This window comes from Pelecanus crispus, chromosome Z (assembly GCF_030463565.1).
Source record: "Pelecanus crispus isolate bPelCri1 chromosome Z, bPelCri1.pri, whole genome shotgun sequence".
NCBI classification, from domain to species: domain Eukaryota; kingdom Metazoa; phylum Chordata; class Aves; order Pelecaniformes; family Pelecanidae; genus Pelecanus; species Pelecanus crispus.
The window spans coordinates 80,579,442-80,601,999 of record NC_134676.1 but is presented as its reverse complement, the minus strand read 5'-3'; the positions used below and the strand labels follow the sequence as shown (position 1 = coordinate 80,601,999).

The 22,558-nt window shown below is 37.8% G+C and overlaps 1 protein-coding gene across 1 annotated transcript in view; it reads left to right on the top strand.

The window, feature by feature from the left end:
• The window catches only part of EDIL3 (EGF like repeats and discoidin domains 3), a 160,864-nt gene that overhangs the window by 60,981 nt on the left and 77,325 nt on the right, over positions 1-22,558 (top strand). The window contains exon 5 of the mRNA XM_075727116.1: positions 10,397-10,578. Within this exon, the coding sequence (XP_075583231.1) occupies positions 10,397-10,578 (182 nt within the window). The remainder of the gene's footprint in view (positions 1-10,396; positions 10,579-22,558) is intronic.

Below are 22,558 nucleotides of genomic sequence, written 5' to 3'. Positions count from 1 at the left end.
AGCTTTGCAGAAAAATGTATCATCATCTATTTTAAAGTAATGTTTTTTCAGTGCTTGAATGTGAAATGAACCTGATTCATTTCACTTAATTTTAGCCCATTAAACATAGGCACTAAGTTGAAGATAGTACTCTAGGCTTGTTCCTTTGTCAGTAGAAACAGAAAAGATGATTACATCTGTCTTAACACTTTCTTAATAGATAATGGAAAAATAGAAATCATGGTTTACTGTTACCTGTTTCTTCCCACAGATGACAGAAAGAGCCTAAGCAGCTAGTTCCGAGTAGATAGGTAACTTTCAGATGGCTGAAGCTGGGTCACATGAATTGTATTCCTTATGTTTGCTTTGTTTCGTTAGCTATTTCTAAATATAAACACTTTGGAATAATGTCCTCTTTATGGTGAAAAGAGATGTTGATAAGGAAGAATAAAAGGATAAGAAAAAAAAGAAGTACATATACAGATTTGATTTATGTTTATAATACACCACAGAGTCACAAAAACTACAGTTCATTTTACTATACTGTTGTAGCAATGAAAGACTTCTTTTACTGCACATAAGCAAAAATAACTTTTTGAATCTTCATTCTGAATTTTCTTCCACCCTGATATAAGTCCATGACCTTTAAATTAATTCTGTATTTTTAACAGGGCTTCAAGCCCTGATCCTTAAAGCTGCTTTACATGAATATAAGGTTATACCTACATCAGGTAGCTTCCAGGAACAAGATCTAAATGCCTATATCTGAATTTCTAGTTATTAAAAAGTTAGATGTGTTATAGAAGAAGATGGAAACAGCTTAGAGGCCATAAGAACTGTTGTTTCTGGGTAGTCAGATTTAAATAACAGTCTTTTGCAGACAGCTTGTGTTCAGTACTGTGGATATAGCTCATATTTAGCATATCACTTCGGCAGTATGTTGTAGGATATTGCCATCTTTTTACTTCTTTCTGAAGAACATGCATTCCATTGTAATGCAGAATTCATATTAGTGCCGCTAGTAGTTTTTGAACAATTTCTATGAATACATCTTGTAACAAGTAATATTGTCATTTTTAGGAACAGTTGCTCTTCTGATGAGGAAAAAAAAAAACAACCACAAAGACAGAAAGAACGTCTCTAGGCAGCAAAATGAGATTTACCACTTGAAAAAACACATACTCTTCTCCTGGCAAATGAACATTCTCATTGTAAGGCTGGCTTGCAGGAATGCTAATTACATTTATGTTGTAATCCCACTGATTTCCATTGTAGACCTGCTAGAAAAATGCAGATTGTCTTTCAGTGTAACTATATCTTGTCTTTCCAGTTTTATTTCCAAGAGAAGGTTTGGGTTTGTTTTTTTTCAGAGTTGCTTTTTGGAACAGGCGGATTTTGAGAAGAAGCATCATTAAGCACATAGATACCTATGTCATGAGCTGTCATCAAATTAGCAGTCGTTGTTTAGCACTTTTAAAAAAAAGTAGTATCAGCATGTGGTTCCTGTAACTAATTCAGAGAATCAGGCAGGGCTTCAAAACAGTCAGCTGGTCAGAATCCAGGTATGTCACCTCTCCTGATAGGATTTAACAAAAGTTATAAAGGAAATCAGTGAGATTTCCTGTTCAATTAGCACCTCTGAAATTAACATTCCTACCAGCCAGCATGACTGTGAGTGTGCATTTGCGTCAGTGGGTCGCTCCCATTGAGAGGTAGAATATGAGCTTTCCAAGTGATTTTCCCCATTTTGCAGGACTGGTATGAATATTCTTTAGGTTGTGTTTTTTTTTTTCCTGGGAGTGCTGACAGTTCCTGAAATTTGTAATATTACCAGTTTAAGATTTATTCATCCACTCTATTTAAACATTACTGGTTTTTCTAGTACAAATGTTGCCCTGTGACAGAAAGAAACATGTCCTTTGGAATGAACTTAGGGAGAAGAGGGGATATACTACAGTATTTGCTACATAGGTAAGGTTTTTGTCTGTTACATGCTCCATAGACAAAAAAAAACCAAAAAAACCAGCCGATGAATGTAAATATAAAACCAAGGAACTCTGAAAGAAGTTGTCTGTAGCCATCTTGAAATCAGGCTGAACTTCCACAGAATACAGTGTCTCATTAGCAAATGCCCTAACATAGCTGGAAAGATGCTGAGTTTTCTTGTATTCTCCAAAGAAATATTTCTGTGAATACCCAAGGAGGGGAGAAGTGCACGGATTGCATAGGCTTCAGCAGCAGCAAATAGAAAAGATTATTTTTAAATCCAGCTGGGTTCCTAATTTAATTGTTACATGCCTAAGTTATATTTAAATTGTTAATTGGCTGTACTCTGTGCCACAACCATTTACAATGGTTAGAAGCAAAGGAGGTAATTAACAGATCCGTAACTGCACAAATCTCCTCCACCCACAGCTGGTGAAGTCCAGATCCACCAAAAAAATCTTGGGAATGGTAAGTAGAATTTGGAATCACATATCTTTTCATGTCATTGCAATCTGAGATAATAGTAATAATCAGTTACTGTTATGCAGCATTTAGGGTCTATGGCTTCTGTGTCTGCCATTCCTTAAGTGTGTTAAGTATGACCACATGTCAATTATTTTGTAGTATGACTTGAAAGCCCCCACAAATTTAACTTCTATAATAAGAATGTAAATTAATTCTTGTGAAAAGTTTTTTTAGTGTTACTCCATAATTTGTTTTATTCAGATTGATCGTAGTAGTGTTTAAATAGTTATGAGTTATGTAAAACTGGTTAATGTCACTACTCAAACATGGCAGAAATGTTATTTTTCACAGTGCCAACTTGAAATGTAAAATCATTTTTCACATAAAGATTAATATACTTCTATATAAGAGCTCAGCAGAGGAGTTTGAGAAACTAAACTCCTCTAACTCCTTACTGCAATATAATTTAATTTATATATTTTTTTAAGTCATATCACTGCTTGAAAACAAAATAAAATAATGGTAACATGTCTCAGTGAATTGTTGAATGCTGTAACTTGAATAATGGTATAAACTCAGAGGAAGCATTTTGTATTTGGTGGTTAGACAATGGTGTGTGTCCTTTCTGAAATCAGAATGGAGTGACAGTAGTTTTCTGCTGCGTCTGTAAATTGGCTATATGGTGCATTGCGGTCAGGGTTCAGCCAATCATTTTTCTGGGTTCTAAACTCTCCTCTGCATTTTGGGTTGTGTCTCCATTTGGTCCAATAACCCATACAGCAAGGACAGCTGGGCTCCTTCACACCTTGTGCTACGCCATGTGTTTGGTATAAATTGTGATTATTTGGCAACCCCAGGTAGAAGAGAGAATAGGAGAGGAGACGGATACACTAAAGGCCTTTTTAATAACAGGCCATTGTTGTCCACATCCATAGAACAGGACAAGAAATAATAAATGGAATAAGAAAGATTCATGTTGCACTTCAGTCAAACACCAAATGGGATTCTTGGATGTTCACTACTGGAGCATTTGAAAAAAGGCATTCAGCAAATATTTGTCAGGAATGGCATGGCTGTGATGTAGTTGACATGTCTTGGGATAGAGTCTTTTCCAGATCATTGGAAGCCATGGTTTTCTCTGATAGGGATCCACAAACAGCGTGTCTTCATTCTGGAAGTCCTCTTCCCAGGCCAGTTCCACTAAAAGCATTGTGAACGTGCCTAGGGATGCTGTCAATAACATTAACATGATGGAATTCAGCACAAACGTAGCTGTGGATGTGATTTTTCTGATTACAGCTTCACAGATATGAGATTTTAGATGTACCCTTCCTTCTGAGCATAAGAATAACCATGCTTGGTCTGATTACAGTCCAATAGTCCTTCCTTGGACCATGATCTGAGGTGAATGTTTAATGAATGGGTGTAAGAAAAGGGACAAGCACTAAGTGATGGTTCTCCCATTGTATTTTCCCAGCTTACAGCAGTCTTCAGTTTAGGGAGTTTCTAAATCAGAAGTTGTATCTTCCTTTAATTCTATTCCTGTTGGATAGGTCCCCTCTTCAACTGTGCTGTATGTTGCCGCTCCCCAGATTTAATCCCTGTGATTTTGTGTGGAATTTGCAATCCTATCCATTCTACTTAAAGAGCAGAATGGAGAAATTGCCAAACTAGGACTAAGCAAGTTAGTCCTGAATATCAACCCTCTATTTCAGACACAGCACTATATAAAAAAGACATAATCTGCTTTCAGTGTCTGAGCCGCCATGTCCATATGCTCCTGCGCTATGATGGAAGTGTAAGTTTTTGCAGACTTGCTCAGTGTAGAAGATCCCTCTGGATGACCATCAGAGGAATGTGAAACACCCTGGGGACTGCTGGCTGGTGTGGGAAAATTCTTGTGGGTCAGAAAGCCGAAGTCTCTGTGTGAAGGAACAAGGAGAAGAAGAAAGAGGCTGAAGCCTAGATTTCATGGTGGGGAGCTTGTGCACGTACCAGCATTAATTACTGCAATATCAGAGGTCATCTGTAATCCCACTGTGCAATGGTCAAGTTGGCAAATGGGGACCATCATGTCACTAAAACCATGAGAGGGTCCACTGACACCTCTAGTAGGAAGGGAGGCTGTGTCTCCCAGCCACCTCTCTGCAAAAGCACTTTACATAGTATTTACAAAGTAGAAAGGATTTTATCATTAATCTGTCATGGCTGTGAAAAAACAAGCCCTACAGGAACATTGCTTCATACATTGCATATGGATGGGCACTTTATTAGCAGACTGCTAAATGATTGTCCATGTCCATCTAACCAGCTCCTATAAAAATAAATTCACTGTTATCTGAAGAAAGATATCGTTGACAGAACAAACTGAGCAAGGATGTGTGGTGGCAGGAGGAACAAGAATAAAAATTAGGAGGCTGAAGCCTAGATTGTATGTTGGGGAGCTTATGCATGTACCAGCATTAATTACTGCAATATCAGAGGTCATCTGTAATCCCGTTGTCAGGGTTTGTGTTCTGCACAATTACCATGCTATGCTAAGCACAGCCACAGTAATCTCATTCCAGAAAATGAGGTGCTTGGAGAAAGACAGGATTGCAAATGTCTTAGGCAGATTTGTTTTCTGCCTTCCTTCAATTTTGCATCTGTTTGTTTTGATGACATTAGCTAGAGACCAACCAACAGAGGAAAAGAAAGCTATATATTCATGCTGCAGAATCAGGCATGTTTCATCATCAATAACAAGAAATCTTCTGTTTACAGAGGCATAATCCTCACATTTTCAAGCAATTTTTAAATCGTTTGGAGGTTTTGCTAAATTTGTGGACTGACATAAATGCAGGAGTCCAAATTAAATATACTCAAGTAACATGTTTACCCTGTGTTTTCTGCTTATTATCTCCTACTGTGGTAATTCTTTATCTTAAAATGGTTTGTCCTTCCGCTATTAAGAGGGGGGATCAATGACATATTTCCCTATTCTAATTTACCTCTGAAGAGATATCAGTATAAAACACAGTAAGCTAACTGTCATCTTCTTCTATTTCCTTTTGCACAAATATTTTTGTTCAGCTGGTGGGATTTATTGTTGTAAGAGATAAGGGTGGAAATGCAGAACTCATCTTTTGTCTGGAGAGCTATTTGATTACCCATACCCTTGGTCTATAAGTGAAATCTGGACTAATGATCATTTGCTCTGTGGTGCAAAATGGTACATAACTTTTCAGATCTAGTTGAGTTTGAGATTGTAAAAGAAGCCTTCAAGGCATTTTTATAACCATGCCATCTTCATGTGGGTTTGTGGGGATTCTTAGGAGAACTGAAAAGATATAAATGAATCCTTCCCTTTTCCTGTGTTACTGACTTTTCCCATCCTTCACTGGATCCATTCACAACCATGTAGCTTATTGGTACACCTTTCCATTCTGTCCACTTCATGGACAATGGGGCATTGTGGGCATTGGTTTGTGTTTGATGAGAACAAGAGAAGCATCAATAGGGTTTTATTTAATGCACACCATTTGTCACTGTAGGATCAAAAAAAATATTGCTGAAGTTAGTATTATGCTGTTTAATGACACTAAAATAACAGCTCCAGATGACAAAATCTTCCTTGTGAATCTGTATCACAGACCTGCCGAGCAGCTTTTTAATCGCTGTTTGGGGTTTTGGGTTTTTTGGTTGTTTTTTTTTTTTTTTTTGCTTTCTTGCATGAAGCCTGATTGTCATACCCTGGTGTGTCAGCATAACTAATAAAAATGTTTTTCTATTTAATAACTGATGTTGACCAGACTGAATTGTACAGAGTCACTGTAGTGATATTATTACTCCCTTGGAGACTGCAGTTTCTCAAGCTGTCATGATTTTTGTTAAATGAACTGTGGATTTAATAGAAGCAGATGTATAACAAGAAAATACAATACAGCTTGTACTTGTTCTGCAAAATATGTATCTCAGTTTTATTTAAAAGACAAACAATCTCCAAAAGCTGCATTTGCTTGTTTCCTTCATTGTTAGTAGTCAATGGCATCTCACAGCCCTTAAACACTAAAAGAAATAATTGATATCTTAACTTGAAGGAAAGTATTGTTTGTGTCTCAAGTTGAATATCCTGTGCAGAAGCTAGTCTATAACCAGTCGTTAACTGATATAACATGTTTGATGGAACCAGAGGTAGGTTATTCAGCTGACAGTTTTCAGGCAAAGTAAATTTCTTGGGAATTTAGAGTAATAGCTTCATTAGAGCTTTAGTAAGGAGAAAGCATGACTCAAATCTATTGGAGTATTTCAAATAAATTAATGAGCATATGGCTAAGGAAAGTCCATTTGCCGTACGGTATTTGACTATCCAAAAATGTGTTCAGCTATTTCCTTTCAACTGAGAAAAGAAATTAAATTGAAAAGTTTTCTTGTAGAATAATGTATGATTAAAAATAAAGAACAGGATGTGTAAGGATGTGTAAATGGGCAGTTTTAACAGTGGAAGTAGCTTACTCACAGAGTCCTAGCAAAACCTCTGCTGAAGTCCTGGCTGTTCAATAAATAAGCAAGAGAGCAAAATGTTCTGATAATGTAAGAAATGTTCTTAGCATTATTAAAATGGACTGAAGAGTTTTAAAAATATCTTGAAATACAGATTGACCTGGCTGTGAAACAGAAGGTTAAATTCAATGTGGTCAAGTTCAAGGTAAGATTTCTCAAAAAAACCCTTCATGATATATGTGGAGGTATCTTATGTCTCAGGAAGAGATAGACTTGGATGGGCTTCCTCAAGACTCATCTGCCAGGCCTGTGCCTAGGAAATTGCTCAGTTTGTCAGCACTGCTATAGTCAGATTAGGATTACATTGCAAATTCTGTGGCTTGGACCTACAAGCAGGTCTTGAGCAGGTTTAAACTTAATCCAGTCTTCACATCTCATGAGAATGATCTGATGTCCTACAGGGCGGTGAAAAAAGATGGTCATCTAAAGACAGATCTTAGTGGTGTGTACGTATATATTACTTTGTAAGGCTAATATTATTTAGAAATTATTAACCAGTCTTATATTTCCTACACATCTCATGTTATTATTCTTGAACTGAACACCAAAGTAGAAAGTATCTTTAATGTGGTAGTTTTAATTTTTAGGAGTGGTAAACTGTGTGTTTAACTCACATGTAAAAAACAACAAACATGACAAACCAAGAGTGGAAGTGCAATTAAAATAAGAAGCTTGTACAATGAAGTCCCTGTTCCCTGAAGGTAGAGAGATTTGCTTTGGATTTCAGGAATAATCCTCCTAAAGCTAAGTAAGGTAAATGCTTCTGACCATATATGGTCATAGCTGACAAAGTGGAGGTAAGTGCTGTACTTGGTAATTTAACTGCCTTCAATTTAGAAAGGAAAATTTGCCTTTCTCATGTAAGAAATTTACACATATTTCAAATACCATTTAATGCATCTCAAGCATGAGAATAACATGCCTTCAAATCAAAACTTTCCAGAAAATTTTGCACCTTAAACAAAGGATGATAAACAAAACCAATGGACATCCACATCTCTTCCAAGTCTGCCAAAGCTGTCTATAGGAGATCAAGGGTTTCATCATCAAATACATGTCCTTCTTTTGAAAATTATCTGCTAAAGCCAAATACCCTTATTCTGGATCCCACTCAAAACAGGCCCTGACCCATGCTGGGGTTCTGTCCTTGTGCACAAATTTTCCCCATTAGGTCACTGAATAACTCTAGCAGGGCTGGCAGGTGTCCTCATCCCTGTGCTCCTCACTGTGAGAGGAGAATATTTGTAAAGAACATAGCTGTATGCTCTATGTCCATATTAAAACACTTGCCATGCCTCCATGCCTCCTTTTTAAGCTCCCCTTGGAAACCTCCCTTCTGTTTTCTCACATCTCTCTTTTTAAATAATTATCAATCTATACCAGCTGTTAGGGGTGGTTAATGTCATGGTAAGCTGGAATCAGTCCTGCATGTAGGTGTGTGTGTTTGTGAGTTACACATACATATAGACACATGTGTGCACTTTCTTTTCCAACATGAAAAAACAAAGACATTTTAATAAGCAGATATAAGAAAATTTTGAAAATATGCAATTTTCTTAGGGAATAGAGTAGTTTACCTTTGGCTTGCAAGCAGATATGACAGGAATTTATTCTGATTAGATGAAAAGATTTCAGAAACAGAGCTAAGTTTTGAATAGGCCTTTCAATTTTTAAGTAATGCTTGATAACACAATGAAAATGACACTTTTGCAACATTGGTGGGTTTTTTTTAATACATCCTGTATAGTCCCTGCCTATGTTGGTGACAAAGAATTTGTTTTCTTCTGGCATTACTATGTAGCTGGCACAGCAGCAGGAAAGAGATGCATTTTGTTATGTTTTGTACAGCATGAACAGATTTATTAGTCAAGTGCTGAATGCATCACCTTTGTTGTTGGGTGATACATGACACAGAAAAGTAGAACTAGGACTTTAGATTCTAGCTGAGCTTTGTCAACTGTTAAAAATGTGGGTGAAATCATTGTATGGTGCAAGTCAGTCATTTATTTCAAAATCTCATTTAAGCGTATCCTGAAAGTAAACCAGGTTTTGCATTTAAGAAATAACAGATTTGGAACCACACTTTGCTGGGGCTTTTAGTTTATCTTTTCAGAGCACAAGCACATGCTTGTCTGTGGCCCTTGCTCCATAATAAACTTAAAACTGAAATTTAGTTTATATTTGTCTCCATTATCAGTGACACACAATACCCAAGATTGTATTGCAAGTGACTCCCAGCACTGTCTCCCTGCCTCAGCTTCTGCTGAGAGGAGCAAATTACGGTGGCCACTTTTTCTTCTCTGTAATTTTAAATTAATGAGGGATTAAATTATTTGTGACTTTCTGCCCATATGGTGTAAGGATTTCATAGCAGTACCATTTCAGAGTTCATTCTCGGGTACTGCTTAAGGTGAAACACTGCCAGGCTTCTGAGAAAACCTAAAGTGTAAGTAAACATCTGCTCTATCTTGTTGTGCTCAACATTGCTGAAGTGCAGTTGACCCACAAAGCAGAATATTTTTTGGGCAACTGAGCAAGATTAGCTCCTACAGTAGTCCCTGCAATTAGCTTCTCTTCATACTCTGCATCAAAACTGAGTTGAGAAAAAAAAATCTTATTTGCTTGGAAATGCGTGGAGGTATTTAATAGTAGGTATACTGCCAAACATTTGTATATAATGAATTTTCAACATTTTCACTGTTCAGATTGCTCACAATAACTGAATGCTCTTGTTTCTGTACCCAAATGGAGTGGCTTCAGAAAATAATCTATGGAGAAATATCTTGACTTTAAAAAAGATTATGTCTACAAGTATTTCAGGTGAATAAATTAATGATGAATACCACATAAAATTATGAACATTTGAACATTACAGTTAAATACATACTTTGTGGTTTGCTGATTAGATGTATAAGAACTTTAACTTTTTTTAATGTAACTGAACATTATCATGTGTCTAGTTTCGTATTTCTAAAGATAATTGCAATAGCAACATGTAGCATATTGGCTAAATGCTAACCTCTATAGCAAGAGCAGCAATATAGAACTTTGCAGTAAATACAGAATTTTAAATTTACTTTTAGCAACTATTTCAGTATTTGAATCTAAGGATCATTCTCCTTCAGTGTACCTGTAAAACCCCAACTCACAATTTTTCAGCTAGAACAAACTAAAAGAAATTGAAAGCTTAATCGATTTCATTAATCTCACAATGGGAATAGTTATTTACAAGCAAAATTTTTATACCTTTTTTTCATTTTTACAAAAAGAAGATGCTACTTGAGTGCTTTAAATCTCTTCTAATAAAGTATTTGACATGATGTTTTGGATCTATTTGTATGCTATTTGTAATTACAGCCACTTGGCACTCAGAAGAGTTGATCATTCCAGTCGCATTCATTTATTTTCTTGTTTCCATTTGCAGGGTGCTCTGGCCCACTAGGGATAGAAGGAGGAATTGTGTCAAACCAACAAATTACTGCATCATCCACTCATCGAGCTCTTTTTGGACTCCAGAAATGGTACCCATACTATGCACGACTTAATAAGAAGGGTCTTGTGAATGCTTGGACTGCTGCAGAAAATGACAGATGGCCATGGATTCAGGTAACAGATGGAGCTGAGGAGGAAAAAAAAATCTCCTTGATTCAATTGCCAGAGTCACTTAAGAAACTGATGAAGACAAGTGGTAAACTAACAGCTAGATTCTTATTCAATGTCAGAAATGTAGCCTAGGCTAAAAGGGACTATTTATTTGCAAAACAATAATAATATCAACTTTACAAATGCACAAATCTTTTTATTTAAAAAAAATGCATGCATATGTTCTATTGTGGCTCTAATCCATGGAAGCAAATTTACAGATACCCTTTTCAAGGAAGATGCTTTCCACATATGTTACATTTGCTCATTAGGTCCTTAGGAGCATTTAGCAGCAATATCTCTTGGTGGAGATACCTTGACACATGCAACCTTCCTTGGGCATAATTCTAGAGTGTTTTAATGTGGTTTTGGCCATACCAGAGCCTGCAGGAATAGTTTGTCCTCTCTTCTGAGCTGCTCTGGGCACACAGGTTAAGTATTGTATGCATCATTCTGGAAGTAACAAGAACTGTTTTAATTAAGGTTGAAATAGCTGCTAGTTCAAACACATCTGTGAGGCTGAAAAGACACATTTTTTTCATTCCCACTCAAGGATATTAGTGCTAGAATGATTCAAATGGCAATGCCCTCTTTGTAGACTGGATTTCTCTGTGCCCAGCAAATGACTTCAGTATAAGTCTTGAACCAGTGAATATGAAGTCCTTTGGCTGTATTTTAATGAAAATACTTATTACTTAGTGATTGCTGTAGCTTTTTACTTTTATGGTGTTTTCTTTTCATGATATGTGAATTGAGCTAAGCTTTGGCGTTTTCAGCTGTTAGTTGATAAAGGTAATGTTAGATACTTACTGAAAAACCTTTTCAGCTAATGAGTGTAGTCAGTATGTGAAGACAGTGCTTCCCTCCCAGTGAACCCACCACAGGAGTAGCAAAAGATGGTACTTGAGCATCTTGTCTACCAGTGCTGAGTAAGTCAAACTGTCCACATGTCTCTTGGCTGTGTCAGACACACTCTTCTTGAAATTACCTTTGTGTACATGGCATAATTTTTGTTCATATTCAAGTTTTTGTGCTGACTAGCGTTTGTGATTTTTTCTGAGCAGTTCTCAGATATGTGAGGAAAAAGCATACAGGATTACCTGTTCATTTTTCTTGTTTGGAGAGAAGCCACAAAGTGCTGTTTCATGAAGTTTTCTGAAACTGGTATAGTGAGAGTGCTGGATTTTGTCAGTTCTGAAAAATGAAGCGGGTGTTACTGTTTGTTATTCACTGCAGAGTGAAAACGCAAAGGCCCTTCAATGTATCTTACGTCAGTTTTCTTCCACGAAGACCAGAGGGCTTAAGGAGTCTGTAAAATTTATACATTGAGAAAGAACTGGAAAGAATAACACTAAGGGACTTGAGCAGAATTATTTTCACAGGAGTAGAAAGCTAATGTAACTTTAATGGATAATGAAAAAGTCAGTGTTACAGTAGCTTTTGGGCTGCTTTAGAGTGTGGGCTTTATTAAATGAGCTGGAGAAAAAATTCAGAATCATTTAGCATTGGCCCCCTAGACATGTCTTTACTAGGAGATGAACTGGGTGGGGGATGGCTAATGGTCTGTTGCTTCCATGTTTGTACTTGGCAAAGCCACCACCTACTGTGGAGGCAGCTGTCCAGCAGATGTGCAGCTTTCTACCCAGACCAGAATTGTGTCTGTCTTGGACTTTGCTCCCAGCAAAGTCTTCCCTTTGCTCTTACCTGGAAGGAAGGTTGGACCAATGGAGAAAATGTGTCTACAAATCTCAGCCCATGGCATCAGGTTTTAACAATTTGTTCTTTTTTGGAGTTAATGACCTAATCTAGGTAGTGCCATTCCCATGCAGGTTATTCTGTAATTTTGACAGCCATAGTATGTAAGGACTTTCTAGAAGCTAATTAAGTGATCTGATTAATGTGTACTAAGCACCCAGCATTCCTTCCTTTTTCTTCTCATTTTTCTTTAAAAATAAGCTTTGGTCTGTACTTTTCACAAAACTTTCGCAGTATTTTATTTTTCTTTTTAATTCAAAGTAAAAATAAAAACACTCTGTGATTTAAAAACAGACGTTTAAATCTTGAGAGTATTTTTTTTCCTTTTCTGAAGACTTTTCTCCTTAAGACACCTGGGAACACAAAATCTAAATTTGTCAGGGAGATGATACTTATAGAGAAAAAGTGCTTTTTAGTCTCCTGCAGAAACCCTGTTTTGATTTGGCAAGGATACAGACCTCCACAAACTCACGCTTTATGCACTGCATAGTAGTTCTTTACATCAGAGCAGTGTCTTGTTCTTCAAGCGTGAAACACACTGTAAGAGACAGACATTGCCTGACCCTTATATGGGTGAACAGTTGAGAGGAGAAACAGAAATCCCGTATCTTATTTTTGCACAGCTTCTATAATGGCCAGGGAGATACTTATAATGATTTGTGAAAGGTTACAAAAAGTCAGCCCATTCTGATTTGTGCTAAGTTTCTGGCTACCTTCCTTCTGGTCTTGTGAGAGAAATGCTCACTCTAGGCTACTCTGAGTTTTTACTTTCTTTATTGTATCACCAGCTTCTTCCCAGATCCTAATGTGAGGGGTCTGCGTGGGTCTCTGTGGGACCTTTTCCATGTTGGTCTTAGTGATGAAGTAGTTGGTCCAGAAGAAGGCCCCTGAAAAACAGTGTGAATGTTTGGCAGAGATTAAGTGGAAAGTTACAAAGCCAGAAACTCCATTTTTAGGAAATGTAAATTAACATTTAGAGCAGTGAACCTAAAGCAGTAGCCTGTTACCCTCTTATAGTTCGTAATGCTAGATGAATTCTAAAGGAAGCTGTGTATAATAGGCAAATTCCCCCAAAGTATAATTATGTACAGGCCTGTAGCTATTTTTGCCTTGTTCCATCATTATCAATATTCTTTGTCATTTAATTTCTTTATTTATGGTAAATGAAAGGTTTGAGTGTTTTGCTTATAACTCACTTGTAATGAGTGCAGAGTTTTTTTCTCTAATCTTTCAGGTGTCTGACACACATGAACTAATTAGTATGCAATTTCATTTTCCTCCATTCTCCCAATGAACTGAAAATTGAAATTGCCATTTTAAATTTACACTCTCAGCATGTAATTAGTAATGGCACTACAATGCTTGTAATTGGCTTGTGATTTAAAGGGTCAGTGACCATGTTTTTGAAAGCAAATTAAAGTCAGAGTAAGTCATATCTTCCTTTTAAAGTTCTGCTGACCTCTGTTTCTCCTCATAGGTTGGCTGTGATAAAAAAACACCTGTGTATACTGTTTAACACTTTATTAGTGACACTAACTTTTAATGTTTCCAAATACAATGAAAAAAATCCCACACTTCTATTTTTCATTAATTGTTCCTGAAATATAACCAAAATGGTCACTTTGTCTGTTCCAGTAACAAGTCTTTTCTGTCAAAACTCTTTAAGAGAACATTGCTTTCTCTTTTCCCTTTTGTCCTTTTCATTCATGGCTGCAAAATATGCTGTTTCTTTTTATTCTGATTCCAATTCATCTGTACTCTTTTCTTGCACATATCTATATTTTTCTCATCATACCTATATTTTCTCAAGGCAGTATGGATGAGAATAGAGATGGCCATGGGCAAGATTGTTGTTTATATTCTCTCTTTACCATATCCAAAGTCATAATAACTGCTAATTGCTAACACAAACCTGCTAACAGGATGTTCTAAATGTTACTCCTCTAGAAATCTAGTGATTTCTAACCTAGAGATCCATGCCTATACCTTACACTTCTCCTCTCCCAGCTTCACCACCCAAACCTGATATTTCTTAACTCATATTTCCCCTATTCATAACTGGTTTCCCTTTCCTTCCATAAAATATTAACCTTTTTATATCACTGCAGTTATTATTCCTGTAATACACAAAGGTGTCAGCCATGGTGTATATGCCAAAAATGCATAAACTGGAATGTTGTGAAGAACACTGTAAGACAATGTAGAATAATTTGGTGTAACTAGCAATATAAGGACTGGTCTACAGTACTGAAATCCTAAGTCATGCAGTCAAGTTGTATAAGTAACTTTGGAAGAATGATGCATGTTGAGGAACCATACTCAGGGATGAGAAGGCAAGGTGGGTGAATATTGTCCTGTATGATAATAGTCCTGCTTCTTTAGACTTTTAGAGTAGGTATGGTCTTTTTGTTCTGCAAATAATACCAGTGCAATGGGTTCTCAGTCCATAGAGGAGCCTTCCTAAATGTTAATTTGCCCAACAACAATAAGATTTATCCCAGCTGCATCAGGGAGCCTGGAGTGGAGACAGAGCTCACAGCAGAGCTTCGGTGGCTCCTGCCACTGCATCGCAGGGCGGTCTGAGCTGGGTTGGGTTGTCAATGTACCAGGGAGTCCTAAGAATATCAACCTCAGAAGTACATGACAGTCTTAGAACAAAGAAAGAAGGTGGGTGAAGGCATAGAAGAGATATAGGGTAGAAGGTATTAGATTTAAGGCTAGACAGCAAAAATCTGGGTGTACAGTGAAGTCTGGTAGGAAGCATTACACAGCAAAGATTGGTACAGTTGGCAAAGGTGATGTTTCGAGCCAGGAGGGGACAGGAAAAGTTTTGATTAAGGAAAGAATGGGGTAAATTTGATTTCCTGGTCCTGGCTGTGACCAGTTGATTAAGCAAGGAGTGGACAAGATCAGTGTCTGCTGGTTCCCGTGCAATTGTTCCTGTTGCACCATGACTGAGCTATCACATCTGAGAACAAGAGATCCTTAATTTCTGCTCATCCCCTGAGTGTGATTGTGAAGAGGATCCCTGTGAGGAATGTCCCTGATGGTGCAATCATATTAATGGTGTACAAGAGACTACCAGCTCTTTTTGAAGTGCTTTGTGGTCTTTTGGACATGGAAATTGTATTTACAAGGTCAGTATTAATCCACAGCCACCAAAAGCAGATTTGGGCATACCATACATCTGGAGAATATTAAGAAATTGAACTAGTTACTGCATATCACACCACTACGTGGGAGCTATGTTTGAACACCTGAACTGTTGCTGGAGACTGTTGTATTTAAATATAAGTTATTAAATAGAAAAATAAAAAAGCTATTTGGTTATCCCTTGTTAAAATAGCAGGAACTTCCAGAGACATCAGTATGATTACCAATTGGTTTATAAATAAAATATTCAAATATTTAATTTTATTATTGTGAGAAGGAGGAGGATTAATTTACAAAACAGTTAGACTGCTCAGTTTGGTTGCAGAATCAAAAAATGGGAAATAAAGTTGGTTCAGGTTGGGTAGTTAGCACTTTTTTTTTTTTTTTTTTAATTGCATACAAATATCCAAAATATTTAGTTCCTGTTTTTATTCTTTTTTGGGGTCAATTTTTGAATATCAAATGTGATTTCAAAATGGAAAAGCTAGAAGTCTTATTTAGAATATATGAAAAGAGCATTCCATTTCTAGTATTTTTCTAATTTCTTCCCCAAATGGCTTTTCTGAAACTATATGTTAAAGTTAAGATGAAACTCCATATTTTGAGCTACAACAGTTTGATGGAAAAGGTGACCAACTTCTAACGGATAATCGGAATATATTAGTATTCTAGTTCAAAATAAAGTGCACTGGGTTTATTTATTTTTACCTTCCCAGTGCACCTGTTTTAAATAATACTTCTCTCTTTTTTAATAACTTTGCACAGTTTTGAGGTAATGTCTTCATTATCTTTCTTGAAACTCTGAGTAAATAGTCTTCCTGTAGAGACACTTAATAAAAAAGGTGATCTGTGATGGAAAGGGATCTACCTGAGCAGATTGAGGGTAAAATTTTTCCCAAGCCCCTGTATAATTTAGAATTTTAAGGTCAACTAAGTACAGTTAGAGCCACAAAAATGTAGTTCTTATAAAAACTTGTTCCTGCAGCAGAAATCAGAGTGATTAATTAGCAAGCAATACATTGGGCACCCCATGAAATGCATGGAAATGTCCAGTGCCTTGGAGGATGTTCACAGAGTCAGCATGCTGCATAGGTGATGGTGATGTTCATCCAGAGAAAACAGAGTACAGGAGTCTTCCTTACGTATTGCCTGTACACAGCATTCACTAAAAAGATATCTGAGGAATAATAGGGTCTTGATCTGTTCTTGGTTATGATTTTTACATTAAGATAGTTTAAAATCAGTGGGGTAAGACAAGAATTGTGCAGCACAGTGATTTGCATCCTTGTAAGAATTTAAATTCTAGTTTCTACTCCAGGAGCCATGTTGGTATTTTATTTAGCAATTACTGAGAATGCTTTTCTTTTTTTTCCTTTTTTTTTTTTCTTTTTTAGTCTAAATATATTGGAATAATGTTTCTGTTAGGTAGAATGTATGTTTTTATTTGTGGCTTAATTTGGTTTTTACACAAGTGTCTCCCACACCACCTGTGGTTTCAATCCTACCTCTGGCACTCAGCCTCACATTTTCGGGACTTGCAGTCCCTAATACTGGCATAGTTAATTGCATGTCTGTGAGTCTCACAAACCTAATCATAACTTCTGTGACACACAAAAAACGTACCTATAATAAAGACTTTCTAAGTTTCGTCATTCTTATCCCCAAGCAGGAATCAATAAAGTGTTGAGGTTTTTTCCTCAAAAAAAGGCAAGGAAAAAATTAGCAGCTTCCACATCAAGAACTTCCAAAGAGCAAGTATACACCAGGTGATAGCTATTTGCTAATAAAATGATAAAACCCAAAATACACAGAGATCTTGCAGAACATTCATTCAAACATCTGTTAGTAAGAGCTTTAAGCAAACTACCATCTGCCAAACCATTCATTTTGTCAAAGTTCATTTCCTCATTCATGAGTACTGTTGTATCAGCTTCCAAAAATACCTGTCATCATAGATTAGATATTTAATATTACTTAATATAGCTCTCAGCTTAGTATAATGTGGCCAACTGAACCTTACAAAATACAATCTCAGAGTCATCATGTAAGGTGACTCAAACCATATAGGAAGACTTAATCTGCTAGGTTAAATGCTGAAAAAAATATTAAAGCTCTGCATTTTTTGTCAAACTCCAAAATTTGACTTAATATCATAGGAGAATTTCCTTGAGGAATATTGACAGGTGGCAGTAAGTACCTGAAAGCCCTTGGCAGGGGAGAACAGAAACTAATAATGAAAGTGCAGTTGAATTCTCTCAAAACTGTCCCACATAGGACCTTTGAACTGCAGGAATTAGAAGAGGTCTTCAGCTAGACAAAGTCTGACATAAGTTCACTGACTTCAGTGAACTCAATACCAATGTCTGCTCGCTGCAGGTCTCCTTCAACACCTATACATTTAGCTTACAGGCTAAAAATATAATTTATGTACTTGAAACAGGCAAGAAAACAAAAGGACTGGGAGCCTATTTCTTTGTGTAATCATCCAGATATTCCCTTGTGTCCCATATCTTGGTATCTATTTGATATCATCTTATATCTCCTAGTTTGATTCTTTGTACACACAAACACCCACGCACAGATGTATTCACACAACTTTTGATTGGGGTTTTGGATACACAAAACCAGTCAGTTCAGAGTTAACATCCCCATGGCAACTGAAACTTGATGCTATTATGACAACTATCCATAACATGTTCTGTCAGCCTGTGTGCCAGCTTTCCTTAATTACTCCATGTAATATGGCTGAACGACTGATGTAACAGTGATTTTAAATGGATTGTTTCATGCATCTGTAACACCACCTATTTTGACAATGGTTTTTCACATTTACCTTCCTGATATTAAAAGTAATCAAACCAGCAAGTGGTGACACACTGAAATGAGCCAACTTGTGTCTGTCTAGTTTCTTGCATCAGTAATAAGCTGCATGTGGAGATTCCCCAGCACCTATGCAGTGGCTTACCAACTGAAATGGAATGATGTGTGGGCACCATAGTCCTCCTGTGGGGAAGACAGCATCTACATCTGTAAGATGATACTATGCTGATATGTGATAGTCAAACAAGTCATTTTTTATTCTGTAAACACTCACTTTCAAAACCAGCAAAGCAAATGATCCTCACTCATATTTACACTTGTGCTAGGCTGGACTTCAGGAAAAAGCTGTTTCAAGTTACTTCATTACAGCTAAGGTTCAGGAAACAAAGTTCATCAAAAAGTAAAATTACAAGCCAATATATTAAGATTTTTGTGTGTGTGGTACATAAGCATGTATATACACTTACCTCTGTGTCAGCAGCCCCAGAGCAGCACATATATGCTGAGTTCACATGTGTGTAGGTAGGTCACAGAAGTGCAGAGCAACCTGCCTGGTGAAAATAGAGGCAAAGCCTTGATACAGCTCTAGCTGTGGAGAAGCAAGCATGTGATCTGCGGCTGCACCTCCGTTTCTCTGCAATTTACAGCTGGTGGAGAAAAGTTACTGTTTTATATAGGCTGTCGGAAGTATGGGAAGTCACCAGCACCATGATACTACAACAGAAAACAAGGGCTAAAGTAAACCCACACTCCTTGACCTCACCTGGAAACAATGACATGTTCTTGTCATCTCAAAGACCTTCTAATTTCACTGGAACATCAGTTCTGTGGACTGAAAAATGGAATTGTATTTTACTCTTGTGCTCTTATAAACTTCTTATTTCATGAGTGGTTAAAACAGAGACATCATTCAACTCTTGAGTCTTTTAGCGAGACTTTTCAGATTTTAAGGGGGTTTTGTCTATCACAAAAGCAAGCAAGATTTAACATTTTTAATCTAATCTATTGCCTGCCAGCTTTTGTAGAAGGAAAAAGTATTTTGAAGACAAATGCAGAGATAATTAAAATGATTGTAAAGTCTCACTTAAGGGTAACTTTTGTGTTTATGTATCAACTTTTTTGTCTATTGATTCTTAATTTCAAGAGATAATGAAAAACATATTATGAGTGTGCTTGTGATTCAACCAATATTCAGCCAATTTCTTAAGATTCAGGAGGGATTAATCATTTGAGCCAACTTTTTATTTTCTGTAGTAGTATCTGTGGGTGGAGAAAATGTGAGTGGCATAGTCTTTTCAGCAGTCACAAAAACATCTGTCCCCTGTGTGCTTACTGATCTACCTCTTTAGTCCACTTGTGTCCATCTAAAACCTTGGCCTCTCTTCTTACACAGCCAGTCTCATAGCAACTAACAGATTATTCTCAAAGATGACAATATGTGGGAAGGATTGCTTTCATGTACTCCTGTTTTCCCATTTGTCTTTCTCCCACAAATTTTGTCATGACATGAACACAGTCTAACAGTTACCCTAATTATGAGCAGCAATACAAGATCAGTCAGAAGTCCTAGTTACAGCTGGAACTTCAATGTGCTTTGGGTCCTCAGTAAACAGACAACTAAAAAGACTCTGCACTAACTAGACAAGGTTTTTGCAGACACACAGGAAGAGCAAAAGGTTTGTATGGTCAGCATGATAGGCAGCATAAAGCCAGCTGTGGCTGCCAGGGTCATTGGAAAAGAAAGTTTTAAGTAGGTATATGATGGTTAGGATTATCTTGACCAAGAAAGAAGGGGAGTCAAGATGTGTATTTTATGATCAGTGTTATAAAAATTAAAATACTGCTTTGTGAGTTATTTAGCAACTGAAAACAGCATTTACTTACTGGCTGAGGAAGAGTAGCTAAAGTGTGATAGCATGAGAAGTGATTACTCACAAGGAGTCTGCAAATACAGATCTACTGTGTCACTGATTCCTCATGGAGTCCTTGCAAAAAATCCAGACCTCGTTTGAATAGTGGGATTTGCAGCATCTCCCAAGGCTGATGCAGCCAGGATTACACAGGAAAAGAAGTCTGCCCATTGCACAGGCCATGACAATCATGTCCTGTGGATCCACTCTTCAAGCAGACTCTTCCCCTTCCTTTAGAGTAGTAATCAGTACAATTTCTGTAGATAAGCTGCATAAAAAGAAAGACAAGGTAGTGAACTATGGTTAAGTACTCTCTGCACAGGTTGTTTGTGCACCATTTGATAGCACTGTTACCACTTACTGGGTTTGTTCTGGTGGAGGAACTAAGTGGCTTTAGTTTCCCAGTCTGTTAAAATAAGCTGTTATGGTTTAACCCCAGCCAGCAACTAAGCACCATGCACCCACTTGCTCACTCCCTCTGCCCTGGTGGGATGGGGGAGAGCATCGGAGGAGTAAGAGTGAGAAAACTCCTGGGTTGAGATAAGAACAGTTTAATAACTGAAATAAAATAAAGTAAAATAATAGTGGTAATAATAACAATATAATCATAACAGTAATAACAATACACAAAGCAAGTGATGCACAATGCAATTGCTCACCACCCAACGACCGATGCCCAGCCAGTTCCCAAGCAGCGATCGCTGCTACCCGGCCAACCCCCACCCCCAGTTTCTATACTGAGCATGACGTCATATGGTATGGAATAGCCCTTTGGGCAGTTTGGGTCAGCTGTCCTGGCTGTGCCCCCTCCCAGCTTCTTGTGCACCTGGCAGAGCATGGGAAGCTGAAGAGTCCTTGACTAGCATGAGCAGTACTTAGCAACAACTAAAACATCTGTGTGTTACCAGCATTCTTCTCCTGCTAAATCCAAAACAGAGCACTGTGCCTGCTACTAGGAAGAAAATTAACTCTATCCCAGCTGAAACCAGGACAGTATCCATCCCTTATTCTATACCATCTATGTCACACACAGGTCCTACCCCTTTCCAATGCATTCTAATTAATCACCACCACTTTCCCTATCTTGATATATACACACAGATATCATTCCCTTTATCTATGGGCCATCCCTTTAAAATGTCCATTGAGTTCATTTAGTCTATGACTTTGGGTTCCACCTGTCATCACAGTCTTTCAGAGCAGGAGAGGTGGTGTGCAGTGCTGGATTGTTGCATGCTGAAGCCAGTTTTCATTTCAACACTGTTTCATCAAAGTTCATTTTCATTAAGCTGGGTAATGCTTACTGTAATGCCATACATGTGGCATATAGCAACCATAAAAGAGATAACATACAGTATTATATAGCAATTAATATCATACAATTCAGTTCATTGGCTATTTTCACCCAAAATAAAATCCCCTTGAGGTACACATAGGACCTCCCCATCCTTTCACATCACCCATCAAGTGCACCCAGGTCCCTGAGCAAAAGCAATCCCACAAATGGGTTTGCCTTTGCCAGAGGGGGAAGTAACCCAGACTGTCTTCCCCAGCATATTTTTCATGTGCACTACAGGAACTTTATCTCCTTCTACAGTACGTAGAAGTTTTGATTGGGCAGGGCCAGCTCAATTGGCAGATCCCCTGCTGTTGACTAACCATGTGGCTTTCGCTAAATGTGTATCCCAGTGTTTGAATGTCCCACCACTCATTGCTCTCAGGGTAGTCTTTAACAATCCATTGTATCGCTCAATTTTCCCAGAGGCTGGTGCATGGTAAGGGATGTGATACACCCACTCAATGTCGTGCTCTTTGGCCCAGGTGTCTATGAGGTTGTTTTGGAAATGAGTCCCGTTGTCTGACTTGATTCTTTCTGCGGTGCCATGTCGCCACAGGACTTGCTTTTCAAGGCCCAGGATGGTGTTCCGGGCGGTGGCATGGGGCATGGGATATGTTTCCAGCCATCCGGTGGTTGCTTCCACCATGGTGAGCACATAGAGCTTGCCTTGGCGGGTCTGTGGGAGTGTGATATAATCCATCTGCCAGGCCTCCCCATATTTGTATTTCAGCCATCATTCACTATACCCGAGGGCCTTGAACCGCTTGGCTTGCTTGATTTCAGCACGTGTTTCACATTCATGAATAACCTGTGCAATACTGTCCATAGTTAAGTCCACCCCTCGGTCACGAGCCCATCTATATGTTGCATCTCTTCCTTGATGGCCTGAGGTGTTATGGGCCCACCGAGCTATAAATAATTCACCCTTATGTTGCCAGTCCAGATCCACCTGAGCCACTTCAATCTC